Consider the following 19,069-nt stretch of genomic DNA (forward strand, 5'->3'; position numbering starts at 1 on the left):
CGAAGCCTTACACCCACAGCATCAGGCATCGGTTACTCACTTTATCACCAATCACAAGATTGGTTTGTGTGAAGAAGGCCTGTGATCTCATCCCTCCAGTCTACACACACTGACATACTCCCATAACAGCATCAAGACGCTTTTTAAATGAATCCAGTGCTTTGGCCTCAACTATAAATAAACTTTAACAGCACTTCAAATTGCATTCACACTGAAGAATATGCAGGGGTACATTAATGGAATTAATACTTCACGAAAAACATTTTCCAGGGAGAGAGAGAGAGAGAGAGAGAGAGAGCGCATTCCATTCCAACAATCTCTCTCTGGGATTTCCATGGTGTAGGTGGAGGACATGGAATTCTCAGCTTGGTTCGGAGACTCTTAAGCAACGGTGATGGGTTTCCCCGTGTGTCAGACACCCACCCGGCTGATCCAATAAAATATTATATTAAAACAAGGCAAAATCTGTGGGTGGGTGAACCCTGAGAATCTGAGGCACTCATGCAGCCACTTAAATAGATGGATTCAATGGGTAAAGTGTTGACGATGTATGATAAAATACAGTTAGGTCTGGTTTATATCAGAACCAATTCAATGTGCCTACATCAAGATGAATATACTGTATGTCGAAGGTCAAATGTTAGGCAGTTCCGGATTTGGTCTGACTTCTGCATTTTGTGGAGCTGTGCCAATAATATATAATATTAAGATACCAACAAATCTTTCTTTTGCATGCCTGCCAAGAGCTAAGAAATGTAGATCAATCAATACTGTAGGGTATAATAACTTCATAATAACTCAAGACATTTAAAACGTTTCACACGGAAAGCAACCTTGCAGCTTGGTGCTTCAGACTCGAGAGATTCCATTCTCAGCTGGAGATGTTCATGGAAGTCAAATGTTTATTTCCCCATAGTAGAGAACCAACCAACTTAAAGCTGTTCCAAAGTATCACGTCAATTTTTTTTCAAGGGGAAAACGTACACAAACCAGGAGGGAAAGAATCAAATGTTTATTTCAAGGGCAGTATCGCTTCATTGATTAAATGAAGTCACATTCAGAATCTGGCTGTGGCAGACGATTCCATCAACAAAGGCAAGAGAGGATTAGTTGGCTGTTTGGTGAAGAGATCAATTGAGGTGCATGAGTTAGAGTCATGTGGGCTTATTTATTTATTTGTTTTTAATGCTTTGGGACCAGTCAGATGGGCTGCCATGCTCTTTTCCAATTCTGCGTGTTCCTAGGTTCCTATTCAGAGTCCTGTGCTTATAAAGGCAGTAAAAACAGCAGCCCCTGTTAATTCACAGCGTCTGTCCACCTACTCGTCAATCCATGCCATCAAAATGTCCCAGTTACACATGTCAAATAGCCGTCAAGATAGTATGAAGAAAGACGAGAAACAGATTAAGGATCTTTATTTTAGACTTCTGCACATCAACATTCAATGCAATGTGTTACTCAAAGTTCTGTGATGTTCCTGTACGAGTTTAAATTATTTTTTATATTACGGCCCCTGTGTGACACTTTGGGACAGCACTTGGTCCAAGGTTATTCTCACTGTGCCGGCTGAATTGTGGGAATAAAACGGCAACAGCTGTTTACATTGATGCCGTGCCTATCCTGTCAGAAGGATGTCTTAAAGCACTTCACGCACGAGACTGGGAGCCTGAGCTGGGGGTGGGGAAGTGGGTGGAGGAAGAGCTGAGGAGGAGGAGGAGGAGGAGGAGGAGGAGAAAGTGTCCGAAAGCACGATCCATAATTCAGCATCAATTGGCAATCTCACTCAGAAGGGCAATGAGCAAACCTGGTATGTAAAGGGGAAACATCCTGTGTTACTTTAGCAGGTGATCTTCTGAGATGGGGTTAATATGTGCAAGAGCACAGGGAGCCTCATTCCGAATCGGGCCGTGCCTGACTTGGGAACATTTCTTCATGACGCTGGCTGGATTCATGACACAGAGCACTCACTGCTGATGCCAACCCAGCTCAGTTCATTGGCAGGACCTGTAAGGGCCGACCAGTCACTGGGGGCAGGGAATCCTGCCCCTCAGCTCCTGTTAACCCTGCAGCCAAAGCCCTGACTAATGGGTAGGGTGGTCCTAGTTGGACAAGCAGGGGGAAAGCTTGCCAGACAGAGATATCAACGATAAGCTGTGTGGTTTTAGCTGGTTAGACTCCAGCAGTTACCCCAAGACACACTCTGAGAGAGAGAGAGAGAGAGAGAGAGACAGAGCGCATTCCATTCCAACAATCTCTCTCTGGGATTTCCATGTGTCGGTGGGATTCATGGAATTCTCAGTTTGGTTTGGAGACTCTTAAGCAACGGCGATGGGTGTCTGCGTGTGTCGGACACCTGACAGACGAAAAAAAAGTGGGAAAAAAAATCATTATTTCCCTGCACTGACATCCTTCCCCGTCAAGACGCAGCACAACGTTCAACAAAACAAAGTTACCTGCTTTGCGGTAGAGAAACCTTTTAGAAGATAACTCAAGCTGACACCACTTTGTGGTTCTTCAACAAAAACACGTCAGCCAAATTGCTGAAGTATAGCTGTACACATGCCCTAGATTTGTGTGTTTTGACAACTTTTTGCTGGATTACCAGTTTGTCTGCAGTACTTTTAACATATCTAAGTGCTGAATCACCTCGAGCATTCAATAAAACATTTGTGGGCAGCTGTAGTGATTTGCGCACAAGATGTCTTAGCACAGGTATATTTTATTCTCCAGCACCAGATTATTTACATGCCTTAAAGTGCATAAATTATAGGTATTTCCAAAAAAACTGGTTGACAACATATGTATACACTCCAAACTAGAGGGGAAATTCCTGGTTAACATATTTGCCTGTTAAACATCTCTTTCAGACAGACCACAGGAATCGGATAAAAAAAATTGGCTTTGGTTTCCAAAGCTGCAGTTTGAGCCCAATGTCTTTTGCATGACTTTTTCTCCTCTGCAAACGATATTTCCATCTCGTGCCATATTCACAGTCACATCGCTTTACAGTACACCCAGTGAAGCACTTTGAGATGTCTCAAAGATGTGATTAGACGCTATATCAAATGCAAGGATTATCATTATTATATTTTAAAATTGTTTTGAGACGAGTTTGGAGTTTTGAAGTGAATGATAAATGAATGACTAGACTGCAAATAAAAATTACTCCATTCCCTCATGAGTTCTCCTACTTTCTACCAAGAATCACTGGCTAGTTAATAATAATAATAATAATCCTTTCATTTGACATAGCACCTTATCATGTCTTTGAGACATCTCAAAGAGCTTCACAGAATATACCGTAAAGTGAATTGACCGTGTATTTTGTGGGCGAAACGCGGCAGCCAATTGCACACAGCAGCGTCCCCACAAACAGTCGTGGATTGAAGTGACCCAATTATTATTACTTTTTTTGAAGAGATTACTTATCCAGAAAAGTGATCTGCCAATCGACCAACAACCAGGCTCCTACTTACTGCGAGGTAAACAGAAGCGTGTGGAGTAAGGAAACTTGCCTAAGGTTTCTCGCTTGCGAGGCTAGCACTCTAACCAATACGGTACAGGACTCCACTGAAATTCAAATGCCACAAATTTCACCCTATGAACAAAGTTTGAGATGGTCAAACACTACAAAGAAACACTTCTTCCTCTCTTTCTGCATGGGAACAGAAATCATCGAATCCTGCCAATTGAATGACTCCTTCTCTACAGCCTTAACCATGTTGTTCAGCTATTGAATGAAACATCATTGTTTATTACAAAATCTGAAGTGTTTACTGCGCTGCTCCAGGTAATTAAAAGATGGGACTTTAACTTTGGTCGTATTGAAAGGTTTGCAGGAAGTTCAAGATCGGTGGGATCAGCACATATATTGTAATTGCACTGAGGGTATAACAGAAACCCTCACAATACAAGAGCTATATTTCTGCAGGAAGCCCTTTTCTGAAGGGCTCTTGAAGCAAAACAAAGTCACCGACAAATGCGTAGACACTACACTTTTTGCAGTAAATCCTTTGAAGTGCTTTGAGACATTTCACAAGATTAAAGGGCACTGTATCAAATGCAAGGATGATTAACATTATAAAATATTCCTAGGCTGCTGTGTGTGAGGATCGTATATGCACTAAAAGTCACACACCATCATATCGATGGAGCAGAGGAGGCCACTCAGTCCATCATATCTGCCTCACTGTTACCTGTTATTATGTAGTGTTCCACAAAAATAGACCAGTCAATTATACCCTCATGCAGTGTAGCGTCCCAGAGCTTATTATTATTATTTTAAAATTATTGAAATAATAATAATTCTTGCATTTGATCTAGTGCCACATCTATCACATCTTCAAGACGTCTCAAAGCGCTTCACAGGATATACTGCAAAGTGAATTCACAGTATACTTAGTGGGCGAATCGCAGCAGCCAACTGTGCACAGCAGCGTCCCACAAACAGTAATGGATTGAGTGGCCAAATTATAGTTGTTATTTTAATTTTTTTTACTTTTTTCTTGAAATGATTATTACCCTCGGAAAGCGACCCGTCAGTTGATCAACAACGAGGTTCCTACTTACTGCCAGGTAAACAGAGACGTGTGGAGTAAGGAAACCTGCCCTGAAGTTTCGCCCAAAGTAATTTAAGTGAGATTGTAGGTGAGATCAGGTCCAGATCATGTGATGAAGTAGCACTCGGAAAAGAGTGCCTTGCCTATCATTCCCAGAAAGCACGGTGTTTGGCAGAGGAAAAATACAATCTCACACACAGCCTGGCAATACACCTATCAACACAATTGCTGTTTCATTCTTTTATTAATTTGTTCAAACAATTTAATGGGAGCATTGGTTCACAATCGTTGGTATGTGTGAAATGTTTCATTCGATGCCAAACAGATGTGAAGAACTTTTTGACCCACAAGAGTAAGAAGCGAAGCAGGCCAGGCAGAAATCAAAGCGTGTATCCATGCAGGACGAGTTCAAATAGGCTGTAGGTTTTTTTAAAAAAAACCCAGAAGGATATGACGCAAGTTGGAGTACAACCACTGCAGCTATAATAATAATTCTTGCATTTGATATAGCGTTTCTCACGTCTAGAGGAAGTACAGTAGGTGCTTAACTTGATTTACAGTGTCTCTCTAACAATTGTGAAGTGAACGATCAATTTCACTCCGGGAATTGTGGATCAAGACACCAGGAGAAACTCCGTTCCCTCTTCAAATCGTACCGTTGTGTTTTAACATCCGGCTGAATAGGTAGATTGGACTTTGGTTTAATGTCTCATCCGAAGGACAGCACCTCTGACAATGCAGCCGAGCCTCCGCCCAGCACTGCATTGGAGTGAAAGCCTATGAATTCAAAGCCCTGACGTGGGTCTTGAAATCAGATATGAACCTGGTACAAAAAGTCGTGTATCCCTTCAATTTATCCCCGAGCTATTTATGGGACATTGCTGGGCACAAATTGGCTCCTGCATTTGTTTGCAAATACATTATACCTTGCAATAATCCCTGTGAAGTACTTTGAGATGTTTTGATGAGTTGATAAAGCGCTATATCAAATGCAAGCATTGTAAGTCAGGAAATCATTCATGTAAAAGTTAATAGTAGGTGGGTCAGAGTGAGATTTTTATTGATCATTTCATTATCCTCACTGTGAAATTGCATAACCCCTAAAAGCAGAAGATTTTAAGGATTAATTTTAAGTATTAGGTGTATCATTGATCAACGGAAGCTCTTTGTTAGTCGATTGGTGGATCGAGGTAATAATCCCTCCAAAAAACTAGCAATAATAATAATAATTGGATCACTCAATCACTGCTGTGCGCAATTGTCTGTTGCGTTTTGCCCACAAAATATAAAGTCACTTTACACTACAGTCTGTAAGGATTATGATTATTATTATGTAAAACGGTCAGTGAAGAATTCTGAAATCGTCTCCAAATGCCTAATGTAAGCTTTGTTCATTGGTCTTTGTTCAATTCTATATTCATATATTTATCCTTACCCACCATCACTAATGCATCACCATTTTCCTTTGACTGGAAACTGCAGTTGAATAAATTATATAAATGACCTGTTTCTGTCAGAAGGTTTCATGACTTTGAGCAGAAGGGAAACTGTATTCCTGCACAATCATATGTACATTACGTGACAACTTCTAATCTCCTCTTATGTTTCTGATATTGTCTTGCTGAATAATATACTCGCCTTGAAATTCACAGGTACACATCAACAACAACCACAACAAACAAAATGACATTTACTCGGTGCCTTTCACATCAGGAGGATGTCCCAAGGCGCTGGACAGTCAGGGATTTGGACCCGAGCTGAGGGTTGGGATCAGGGATTGTGAAGGGCAGAGGTGGGGGGGTGCGGTCGAAGAGGAGGATCTGGAGACAGGCCTTGAAGGAGACAAGGGAGGGCGCGAGGCAAAGGGACTGTGGCATGGAGTTCCAGAGGGTGGGAGCAGAGAGACTGAAGACCCGACAGCCGATGGTGGGGCGGGCAGGGCGGGGGACAAGGAGCAGGCCAGAGCCAGCTGAGCGGAGGGAGCTGACAGGTCTATATGGAGTTAGACTACTTTGGGACTGGATCCCATACCCGGGAACGTGACAATGGAGATCTTTGCCAAATGACTTTGCAAATTCATCAGACTATCAGCAGGCTTTTATACACAGGATTCATTGATTGTTACATCAAAGCAGATATACCTAAACTTTGCAGAAGAACCATCTGTCTGAACTTGTTACAGATCACCTGGGAGAAAATTAATTGTGGTGCTGTGATTTCTGTGAAAATAGGACTTTTATCTTAAGCAGGATTTCTCTGCCCGGGTATGATTAATGCATGTAGAGTAGCACTGAGTACGGATGTTGCACACAGTTAGGTTGAGAAACGTGGTCATTTTACCACATTATCTTGACTTTCTCTGATTCTCCGGTTTGCATCTTTAAAAGGCCAATTGAACAACGACAACAACTTGGGTGTATATAGTGTCCTTCAGGCGGGATAGCGTCCGGAAAGCTTCACAGAGGCTGAGTCTGACACCGAAAAAGGGGGGGGGGGGAAGAGGGAGGTGACCGTAAGCACAATTCAACAAAACTAAGGGGCTCTTCAGGGCTGATCTGCAATTTTCTCAACGCACACACAGGCTTTTCTCTCCCTCTCGAAAAGAACAAGGTTCCACCTCTTATTCCTCTCAATTGGAAGCAGAGCTGCGTTAAAAGCTTGCTCACACCAAACGCTTACGAGCAGCTGTTTGCAATGACCGTCTCTGAAAAAAACTCACAGGGAAATGATTGAGTGCCAACAGCTCCATGAAAAATAAGAGAACTCCTCATCCCATTTGTCTTTCCACAGTCAGTACTGGATGAAAGCAACTTCACCCAAACTAATTAACTCTCTGCTATCTTAGGCTAGTTTCTGCAACTTGCAACCATATAAGACGGCAATAAAGACAACATTGCTACAACTCTATATCGCTCAAACCACAATTCAACCGCCATCTCTTCATCTCTTCCCATGATGGTTCATTAAATTCTGCATTTGTTCCCCCTTCCACCCCCCCCCCCCCCCACAAACAAACCGATACTCTCAACATGTTACACGAAAGAGTGTGTATGTGTCCATGCTGTGTGCGTGTAAATATCTTGCCGTGTGTATAAATATACACATGTATGTATATATAGAGGGTGACCAAAAAGTTGTGATACCATTACAGTGTCTAACAAGTCTTAAAGAAATTCAGATTTTTTTTCAGATAAAAGGGTAGTTATCACGACTTTTTGGTGTATAAGCAGGAGTTACACGGGAAATTAAATTCTTACAATGAGTCCCTCCTGTGATTTACAGTGTTCATAGGAACAAGGTGCAGCTACATGTTAAATTGACCCGTTGGATGGAAGTCTCAGCCCATTGGTTATAAGGATCCCAAGATAAAATAATGTTGCATATTTTATTGCAGAGTAGCTCCAGTTCTGTCCCACTTCCTAAGATACATTACGCCGTGGAATCCACAGCCCTCCCTCCCTCTCTCTTCCCCACTCCCCCCCACCCCCCTCCCATTTAAATGACAAAGCGCTTTCCACAGGAATAGAACAACAGGAAAGGTAGTGTGTGTGTTACAATTTGTAAATGTATTTTCTGGTTGTTTGACTTTCCCTAACTCTTTACCCTCAAATTAACTGTAACCCACAAAACGTAAGTGACTATTTTAATCCATAAACTGTCACTGGTGTCTGACGCATTGAACAGAATGGAACAGAAATCCCTTTGGTATTATTTGCAATTGGCTTCAGTAACCATGAAAAATACACGGCGTTCTTGTAAAAATGCCAAACGGCTTATCCAGATTTATTCATTTTCTTTTCGAGATCGGTAATGATTTTGTCATAAAGCAAGTGAGAGACAGAATTAATCACATTACACAACAATCAGACTGGATTACAGTAAGCGATCCTACTGCGATGCTGGGCATCTGTTCAACGTGAAGCACGTAAGAAATGGGAATGAATGAAAGAAGCAAGATAATAATGATAATAGTAACAATCCTTGCATCTGATACAGCGCCTTATCAAGTCTCCGAGACGTCTCAAAGCGCTTCACAGAATATACTGTAAAGTGAATTGACTGTGTATTTTGTGGGCAAAACGCAGTAGCCAATTGCGCACAGCAATGTCCCACAAACAGTGGTGGGTTGAAGTGACCAATTTACTATCATTTTTTTAAGGAATTATACCCCCGGAAAAGCGATACGCCAATTGACTAACAAGCGGTTTCCTACTTACTGACAGGTAAACAGAGTAAGGAAACTTGCCCAACATTTTGCCCTGGCGGGAATTGAACCCAAGTCCTCTCGCTTGCGAGGCGAGTGCTCTAACCACTGAGCTACAGGACTCCACTTTCAATGGACTTCAGTGAACTACTTTCACAAGGTGAACATCCAATTCAGAACCAAACCCTATAACATGTTGCAATGTCCACTGAATGATGTGCGTAGCTTCTTGAGTTTTATTCAGTGTTTTTAGTGTCATCAAGCACTGACAGACAGTCACCCTCTAGCCATGTCCCCTCATTGGATGTCAACACTGTATTTTGGTGATCAGAATAGATCTGAAATCAGATCTCCAAACAGCAGTATCTCTGTAACAAAAACAGAGAGAGCTGGGAACACTCAGCAGGTCAGGCAGCATCTATGGAGAAAGGAAAGTGAGTCAACGTTTCGGGTCCACGACCCTTCGAATAAGGGCTCTGACGAAATCTTGACTCACTTTCCTTTCTGCATAGATGCTGCCTGACCTGCTGAGTGTTCCCAGCTCTCTCTGTTTTTGTTTCAGATTCCAACATCTGCAGTATTTTGTGTTTTGAGCAGTATCCCTGCGCTGCTTGAAGTCTTCCTTTGACCGAGACCCTTATCAACAGTTGGGTTCCTGACAGAACAGTATGCTTACGACTCAAGACTGGATCATTCTGTTCCATCACGGCCTGCGAATGAAAGGAGGGTACATTCAAAACAAATCTGCGGAAACACTACTTCAGTGAGCGAGGTAATAAGCGTGGGGAACAGGCTCCCGATTCTTTCAAGAACAAATGAGATGGATTTCTGTTAGGAAATAATATCTCGGGGATACAGTATAGCGTTTGGGACACGACATGTGTAAGCGACTGCCAGGATGGTGGAAAGCAAATTGGACGGACCTTGGTCTTCTCTCGTCTAGCAAATTCTTATGTTCCTATCAACGCTTTGCCACCCAAATGTCCACACTGACCACCACTGACTCCAAAGGTATGATAATAATAATCCTTGCATTTGATATAGCGCCTTGGCACGTCTTCGAGACGTCTAAAAAGGGCGTCACCGATAAACTGTAAAGTGAATTGACTGTATATTTTGCGGACAAAGATTATAGGCAATGTGAATGCATAGAAAAGTAGTGTGTGTTCAAACTCCCTCCCCGGCTTTTTGACTCAGAGTTTACTTTCCTCTTCCCCAAGGCCTAGCTTCACTTACCCTGTCTCATCAGAAGTACTAAATCTGGATGACAACACCAGAGAGCCAATTCTGCAAAGGTCTGAAAGTTTTGCATAACTTTCTGGGTGAGAAAACCTTATACTCCTCTGGTTAATAAATTTACAGACCTTGACAGTGTAAGCTTACAAAGGGATATTGCCATCGTAAAATCACACCACCAAAGCCAGTAAATTTACAGAGCGAAGGACTTAAATATGCTGTTCTCCTCCAGCAACGGATATAAACTTACTGACCTTCAGGGAATCTCTTCCCCCCACCCAGCAGCTCGGTGAAACCAAAGCAATAGTTTTACTGATGTCACTGACAGTCTAAGCAGCTCGAATGACAAACCACAGGAATATTGTGACTGGCAAATGTGTATTTAAACCTCTCTCTCTCTCTCTCCCTCTCTCTCGCCAGTTCTGATCACACACAGCTTCTCTTGAGTTGACATTCATTCTGAATGTTGCTTTTGTTTGTTGATTGCTGCATATTATTTTATTTCCCCCACAGAAAATCCTCATCAGGAGAGCCACGTGGACTTGAAATCCTATGGTTTAAATAAAATAACTCTGAAACGCCAATACAAAAACAACTTTAAAAAGAAGTGCTATCGGAAAGCCCCGAAGCCATAACCAGGCTATCAGGAGGTGTTGACTAAAGAAACACAGAGAGAATTTCAGGTCCTTCCTCACATGATCGCAGGTAAACCAGACAGAGAATCCAATTCATTCTCTCTCAAGTCTCACCGGATAACATGGAGTCCTGTAGTTAGTGGTTGGAGCCCTCGACTCGATTTTATGTAAAATACACTCAAATTATTTTCCACACTGCACACCTCTCTTTCAACCACAACAACAAAATCATTTGTATAGCGCCCTTCATTTCCTGAGGACGTCCCAAGGAGCCGCACAGTCAGGGATTTGGACCCGAGCTGGGGTTGGGATCGGGGTTGGGGTGAGGGCTGGGGTGGAGGGAGAGGAGGGTGGGGTTAGGAGGGTGACCGACTGCCCGGTCGAAGAGGAGGTTCTTGAGACAGGTCTTGAAGGAGGTGAGGGAGGGAGGGAGGAAGGGATGGAGGCAAAGGGAATGTGGGATGGAGTTCCAAAGGATGGGGGCAGTGAGGCTGAAGGCCAGTCCGTCGATGGTGGGGCGGGCTGGGCGGGGGGACGTGGAGTAGGCCTGGAGCCCGCTGAGCCACCGTTGGTATCTAGAGTGAAAGATGACCTCGGATGATAGGATGAATGTCTTTGTAAGGGCCTGTAAGGTGTGAAATTGAGTGAACATTCGGTACCTAATCAGCACAGATGTAACAACACAGGACACCCAGAATTCAGCCCAAGTCTGTACAGGATTACCCATCGTATCAGATAAGCCAGATCGTAAACGCTACTGATGTGAGAAGTTGAAAAAAATACTTAATCTTCTGAAGTTTGGGGTTAGCGAGCTTTATTGATACAGATTAAGCTTTATTTCACATCTGGCTTTTTATGTTGGAAGGAGTTCTCAAACCGTAGCATTTCCTGTGAAGTGTACGGACTTTGTATTTTGCAGTCGAATGCGGCAGCCAATTTGTGCAGAGCAATGTTCCGCAAACTCTCATGATGCGAATGTCCAATTTTATTTGGGGGATTGTTAGCAGGAAACTGGAAGAAACTCCCTTCTATTTTTGAGTAGTGCAAAGGGATCTTTAATATCCATCCGAATAGGTAGACGGGACCCACAGTTAATAAAATAATAATAATAAAAATCCTTGCATTTGATATAGCGCTTTTCACGTCTTCTCGACGTCTCAAAGCGCTTCACAGAATATGCTGTAAAGTGAATTGACTGTATATTTGTGGGCGAATGTCACAACTGAAGGAGAATACCTTTGACACACCACTGGTAAAATCAAGAATGATTTGATCTCATCCCAGAATACCCATTGTAACTGCAGCACCCAGATGTTTATTTTCAAAAAGAAAACACACAAACTCACTGCTTGTTTTAAGATAACAAATCATTCTCAAACGTTTGGATATTAAAATCAAAATAATATCCAAAAGCTTTCCTTAAATTGTTTCGCTCACAAAAATAATAGTCAATCCACTTTACGGTACATCCTGTGAAGCCTTTTGAGACGTCTCGAAGACGCGATAAGGCGCTATATTCAGAGCCTTGGGACATCCTCCCGACGTGAAAGGCGCTATACAAATGTAATCTTGTTGTTGTTGTATAAATGCAAGGATTATCATTATTAATTATCAATCGAGGATAAGTTCCATAAGCATTTCAGCTGAAGCGATTTGTCGAAAAACGAGACATTATCTTTACGGTGGATAGAAGAGATGGATCGAGACGCTTCATTTTCTGAAGTCATCTGAACTGACACAAGTCACTATCTTTGGGTGTATCTGGAAGTGTCCTCTGCTCAGTTTGAGCCTTTGAGGACACTCACTGGTCTGCTTTGGCAAGTGCAGTTTCAAGTCCTTTCAAGGCAGGTATTGTGCGGCTCAAACCCTGCAGAGCTGCTCTGCAGAAACAACCCCGGAGTCCGAACTTTGGATTCGGAGAACAGAAAAAAAAAACGAGAGTTTAAATTCACATTCCGATTCGTTCCACCACGTTTATCTCTCTGGTTCATTACGGTTAATAAAGATAGTGCGTGGACTGTGCAACGTATGGTTGTGACAGTAAGACGACTGTACAAATTGCCAAGTCTGCTTGGGTTTATTTCACACGAAGGGAGTCTAAGTATTAAATAATATGTGGGTTGGGGCCTTGCTCTGAGTGTGACAGTCGCTGGGGTGCAACTACCTTACTGACAATTGGAAATATACTTTCGCCCACGAAATGTGCAGTCAATTCGCTTGACTGCATTATCCATACAGTATCCCTTTGTAATACATGTGCTATTCTCCAGCTGGACACAGAACTGGTAACGTTACCGTCGTGGCCCCAAGATGTCTTTATACCTTCAACTCCTACATTACTAGGATTATTATGACTGAAGTTGTTCATGTTAAAAAACAACGACGACAACAACAATTTGCATTTATACAGAGCTTGGTAGCGTCCCGAGCACTTGGGTGGGGAAAAACTTCTGTGAAACTAGTTTACTTCTGTGTGTTCCTTACCGCACAATCATATTAAGAAAAAGCCAGAGAAAACACGAGAATTCTGCAGCACATACTATTAATAAATAATATCTTTTTTTCCCTTCCAGTGACCACAACTTAAGGGATTAACTCACTGATCAGACGATAAAAACACATCTCAAGAATCTCTACATTGCAAACGTTCGATAGGTTTTAGTTCGTCCACACAAATGTGAGTTATTCATTAGAAATAAATGAAAGAAACGTATGGTGATGGAACAAACTCCCCTACAAGTGCCTGTTATTTTGAGCAGCAAAATTAAATCCAAATTGCTAGTTTATTTTTTTGTGGATTACAGAGAGTTCTTAACGCTTTTATATTTCTTGCCCAAGATGGAAACGAATGGTATGCACAGCCACCAAAACTATTTCCCATGTAGTCATAACACCCAAAAGGACACAAATTCAGAAGTAATGGCGAGATTTATACTTGTGTTGCCGCAGGTTTCAGATTTGTGATATTTCTTCTCGGGATTCTTCATGTTTGATGGCTGGAACGTGCAAGATCACCATACTTTATATCCCTGCATCTTTCCTAGATCTTTCACGGTTATCTGAGAAGTTATCATTATGCTTAAATAAAATTGTTTTAGTAGCCCAACAGACACAAATACCTCAATAAACACACGTTTCCAAACTGCATGTTTATTTTCCTTTTTTGTGTGTGTATTTTACAGTGATGTAATGGAGATAATCCTACAAACAGTAATTATTTCCTTGTTCCCTCTATTACTTCCAACCTGTCCCTAATCCAGTTAAATAATTCTGTGCAAGGTGAACTTTTCTTTGTGACCTTTGTGGTTCCCTATATCCTATTTTTTTCCCCCTCAATTTAGTTAAAGTTCTTTCGCAAAAGCACACATTCCAGCAGCAGAACTACACGTTAATTTATTTTGTTTTAGCAAAAAGTCCTCCACGCCAGCAAAAGAATGTGAAATGCAAATATAAATCTCGCCATTATATCTGAAATCGTGTCCTTTTGGCTGTTTGTGACTGCGTGGTTTGGGTGGATATTTGCACACCATTCAGCATTTGAAAACTGTTTTATAAAGAACTTCCTCTCCGAACCACTTATATAAAAAATATTTACTTTCCACGTCAGGTGCGCTATGGGCACTTGATAAAACCCCAGATGTGCGTTTGTGTAATTTAATCCTAATTGAGGTTTCAGATTAAAGAAATTTTAAGAGCAAAATACAATAACATATTTCTGTATTTGGCTTCCAGTTAATGTGGTCAAGCCTTCCCCTGTAATTTCCACTGTGGAAAGATATTTTCTTCAGCGGGGAAGTGGTTGGGTGAGAGCTATTAATCATGAGTGATAAATAATAGTTATGGTATCTGCAGAAAAAGTAGGTTCAGACGTGGATGAAAGAAAAAGACCCACCAACAAGAAAAACACTCCATCGGAGATGACATGATAAAACTCCTCGACCATTTATGTCACGGGGAGTGATGCAGTCAGTGTAATATTTTTGAGTGGTGGGTGGAGGGGGGGGGGGGGGGGCTATGAATGAATGAATTAGTTAATCACAACTCGTGTAATTGAAGCTGTAAGCGACTGCGTAGAATCATAGAATCCTACAGCACGGAAGGAGGCCATTCGGCCCATCGTGCCTATGCCGGCTCTTTGACAAGAGCTACTCAACTCGTCCCGCTCTTACCCCATAACCCTGCAAACGTTTTCCTTTGCAAAGCACCTCTCCAATTCCCCTTCGAAAGCTACCGCAGTAACTTTTTCCCGATGCTTCTTAGGTAACGGACAACAAACGCCCCGTTCCTTACCTGTTCCCTTTGAATGCACGGAAGTGATGTCCTCCTGTGGGGTTTGGAGCTGGGCTGGCAATTCGAGATCTCTGCGGCAATAACAGAGCTGGACCTCCTTCTCCTCTTAAGAACTGGGATCTTCTCCTCCGTCGCGGACATTGGGCCTCTGGGGGCCGCCTGCGGCAAGAAGCTGACTGTGTACCTGGCCAGAGCGATTCCCAAAATCCCCATCAAATAAGCAAGGAATGGCCTCCAGCTGGCCCTGACCCTATCCAGAGACATGAGGGAGACAGTCCTCACCATGCTGGTGAAGATCATGGTGCAAGCGCCTTCTTTCAGTCTGAGGACCATCAAGGTGGCGACGGCTAAGGAGGTGAGGACCACTGCTGTGGCCGTGAAGGACAGGAGCTGGTCTTCGCCCACCAGCACGACTTGGAGCAGTGTCTCCCCCAGGTAACAAGCCACCAGGAGCCAGACGGTGATCTTGGCTTTCCCGCAGCGGATCAAGTACAAACCCATCCAGAAAAAGGCACTCATCAAACTGAAGAGAGGCACGGCCGAGTGCAGCAAAGTGACCAGCAAGGCTTCCGAAGGAGACTGGCGCCCGCCATTGTCCTCGCTGCCCTCGTCGGCGGTGGCATCATGGTCGTGATCGCCATCGGGGCTGCTTCTCTCCCCGTTGACGAACCTCATCAGCACAGCCAGCAGCAAGGCGAGCGTTCCCACGCAGACGGCTGAGGAGACCAGTCGGACGCTCAGGAACCTTCGCAACATCTTGCCCCACAGGGTGCACCCTCGCTGGTCCCTGCGGAGAGGGGTCACGCAGCTCCTGACGTAACCGTTGCGCTCGTTGCAGGCCGACACCTTTTCGTAGCCGCAACCGGCTTTGCCCCGGAACAAAGGCGGCTCGGAAGAAGTCATGGCCGTGCTTCCACAAACAATAAAGACAATAAAAAGTTCCTGTCGCTTCTAGATAGAGAGATAGAGATGGAAAGAGAGAGAGAGAGAGAGAGAGAGGGAGAGAGAGAGCGATGGCGAAAAATCAACGGGACTAAAATTGGGCAGGAACCCAAAAAAAAGGGGTGGGGGGCGGGAAAGGGGGGGGAAAAGTTACAGCGAATTCGACATGGTGGCCGGTTACGCAAGGTCCCGGGCTCCGGCTTTAACTCTTCACCGTCGTCTCGAATGGCCTCTTGCTTTCTAACGGTGATGGGGAAGCAAATACCGGAGAGAGCGAGAGGGAAGTCCCCGACCGAAACACAAGGCGATACGGTGCTGAAAGCCAAGCGGGAACATCATCCTAGGCCGTGCTCATCATCATCATCATCATCATCATCACACCATCACCACCGCCATCATCATCATCATCATCACCACCACACACAGGACAAGACACATTACTGTACCAGTGTTGCTCTCTCTCTCTCTCTCTCTCCTTCTCTTGTCTCCTCCAACCAACACCAACCAACATCAGCCTCTCCTCTTCTCTTCTCTCTCTCCTTTCTCCTCTTCTCTTTCTCTCGCTCTCTCCTTTCTCCTCTTCTCTTTCTCTCGCTCTCTCCTTTCTCCTCTTCTCTTTCTCTCGCTCTCTCCTTTCTCCTCTTCTCTTTCTCTCACTCTCTCCTTTCTCTTCTCTTCTCTCTCCTTTCTCCTCTTCTCTTTCTCTCGCTCTCTCCTTTCTCCTCTTCTCTTTCTCTCGCTCTCTCCTTTCTCCTCTTCTCTTTCTCTCGCTCTCTCCTTTCTCCTCTTCTCTTTCTCTCGCGCTCTCCTTTTTCTTCTCTTCGCTCTCTCTCCTTTCTTCTCTTCTCTTCTCTTCGCTCTCTCTCCTTTCTTCTCTTCTCTTCTCTCTCTCTCCTTTCTTCTCTTCTTCTGTACCTACTCCTGGTGGCTGGTGGGGAGGCTTTGCAATGCAGAACCGTCAACAACTTCATTGGCTTCAGACTTCATCCTCTGGCTATCAGTTTGTGTTATATCTTTACCCCTTTTTTCCTTCCTTCCTTCTCTCTCCCTCTCTACGTTGTCTCTGTCTCTCTCCTTCGCTTTTTTTCCTCTCTTCTCTCTCTCTCTCTCTCTCTCTGCGTCTCTCTCTCTCTCCTTTCTCTCTCTCTCTCTCTCCTTTCTCTCTCTCTCTTTTCCCCTCTTCTCTCTCTCTCTCTGCGTCTCTCTCTCTCTCTTTCTCTCCTTTCCCTTTCTCTCTCTCTCTCTCTCTCTCTCTGTATCTAAGTGTCTGTGTCTATCCTCTCTCTCTCTCTCTCTGGTGTCTCTCTCTCTGTCTATCCCTCTGTGTGTGTGTGTGTCTGTGCCTCTCTCTCTCTCTCTCTCTGTCTACCCCTCTCTCTCTCTCTGTCTACCCCTCTCTCTCTCTCTGTCTACCCCTCTCTCTCTCTCTCTCTCTGTCTACCCCTCTCTCTCTCTCTCTACCCCTCTCTCCTCTCTCTCTCTCTTCTACCCCTCTCTCTCTCTACCCCTCTCTCTCTACCCCTCTCTCTCTCTCTCTACCCCTCTCTCTCTCTCTCTCTGTCTACCCCCCTCTCTCTCTCTACCTCTCTCTCTCTCTACCCCTCTCTCTCTCTCTCTGTCTCTCTCTCTCTCTCTCTCTGTTCCTCTCTCCTCCTCTCTGTTAACACCGACACACACACAGATCAGCGATGTACAGTAAAGGAAAATTGGCCAAAAGCCTTCAGTGCAATTTCAGCTCCAACTTAAAGAGCCTTTGCCATATAACATGGAGCTCATCTGCACAGTGCAACACAAGTTCCTATTGAACTGACTGTGTTTTTTTAATCTACATCTAAATATATCAACATATCAATATACATCAAACCACCCCCTGATGATCAGATTCTCCTCTCCTCCCTCTCTCCTCTCTCCCCCACTCCCCTCCTCTCTCTCTCTCCTCTCTCTCTCTCTCCCCTCTGCTTTATTTTGTTCCCCAAATAATATCCCATCGACTTGACACATGCAATCTCTCTCCCTCCATCTCCACTCTGCTCACAACCTGGTCTCTGGTGGACTGATTTGCCTCTCAGGTTTGCATCCGACTTTGCATCCAACAACCAACCACTTTCTCTGCTGTGCAATGCTTGACATTGCTTTAAAAGAGAGAGAGAGAGAGAGAGAGAGAGAAGAAGAGAGAGAGAGAGAGAGAGAAGGAGGGAGGGAGGGAGGGTTGGGAGGTTGGGTTGAACTTGACAATACAAAGAACTTTTGATGTTGTGTTGAAGAAAGGTTTTGTCACACTGTTCCGAGACGCCTCGCCTTGTGATTGAAGGTTCCTTGTGCTCCGTCGAAGACCTCGGTCCCGGTGTAAAGGCTGAGCGTTGCTAACTTGGGCGGCTCAGCCTCCAATTACCCATTTATTGCATTATTTGGGATTTGCGCGTGTGTTTTTTTTTCATCAATGGTAACTTCTGCTCCAGTGAAATGTTTCTCTCCCAGCAACAACAACTTGCACTTATGTAGCGGTGGGGGGGTGGGTGGGGGGGCGGGAGGGGAGGGGAGGTGGCTGTAATCACGGTCGAAGAGGAAGGTTTTCAGGCGGGACTTGAAAAAGGAGAGGGCGGGGGGGGGGGGGGGGGGGGTGGGGGGGCGGCAAGGCTGAGGGACTGAGGGAGAGTGTTCCAGAGTTTTGGGTGAAAGCACGACAGAGAGAACCAAAATAATCAGAGGTTGACATTTTGATCACATTAATAATTATAATCCTTGCACTTATCGCATCGTTGAGACGTCTCAAAGCGCTTCACAGGATTCACTGGACAGTGAATTGACTGTGTAGTTTGTGGGCGAAACTCGGCAGCCCATCGGGCGCAGCAGCGTCCCACAAGCAGTCGTGGATTGAGTGACCATTTTTTAAAACATTTAAAGTGATCCGCCAATCAACTAATAACCGGGTTCCTACTTACTGTGAGGTCAACAGAGGCGTGTGGAGTAACAAAACTTGCCTAAGGTTTCACCCCCCCAGGTCCTCTCATTTGCGAGGCGAGCGATCGAACCACTGAGCTACAGGGCCCCGTAATCCATTACAACCACAACAACAACAACCAAATTACATTTATATCGCGCCTTTCACGTCAGGAGGACAATGCTCTGTGCGGATGGGTGCCTTTCCCCCTCTTATTTTAAAAAAGCGCTCAATCCATTTTACTTTTACATATCCTTTGCGT

At 44.1% G+C, this 19,069-nt stretch overlaps 1 protein-coding gene across 1 annotated transcript in view; it reads right to left on the reverse strand.

The window, feature by feature from the left end:
* Positions 1-16,433, reverse strand: part of pde3a (phosphodiesterase 3A, cGMP-inhibited) — a 162,569-nt gene extending 146,136 nt beyond the window's left edge. Inside the window, exon 1 of the mRNA XM_042335099.1 lies at positions 14,925-16,433. Coding sequence (XP_042191033.1) covers positions 14,925-15,827 — 903 coding nt within the window. The 5' untranslated portion in view covers positions 15,828-16,433. The remainder of the gene's footprint in view (positions 1-14,924) is intronic.
* Between the last annotated feature and the right edge of the window lie 2,636 nt (positions 16,434-19,069).

The sequence above is a fragment of the Callorhinchus milii genome, unplaced genomic scaffold (genome assembly GCF_018977255.1).
Source record: "Callorhinchus milii isolate IMCB2004 unplaced genomic scaffold, IMCB_Cmil_1.0 Scaffold5, whole genome shotgun sequence".
In the NCBI taxonomy this organism is placed as follows: Eukaryota; Metazoa; Chordata; class Chondrichthyes; order Chimaeriformes; family Callorhinchidae; genus Callorhinchus; species Callorhinchus milii.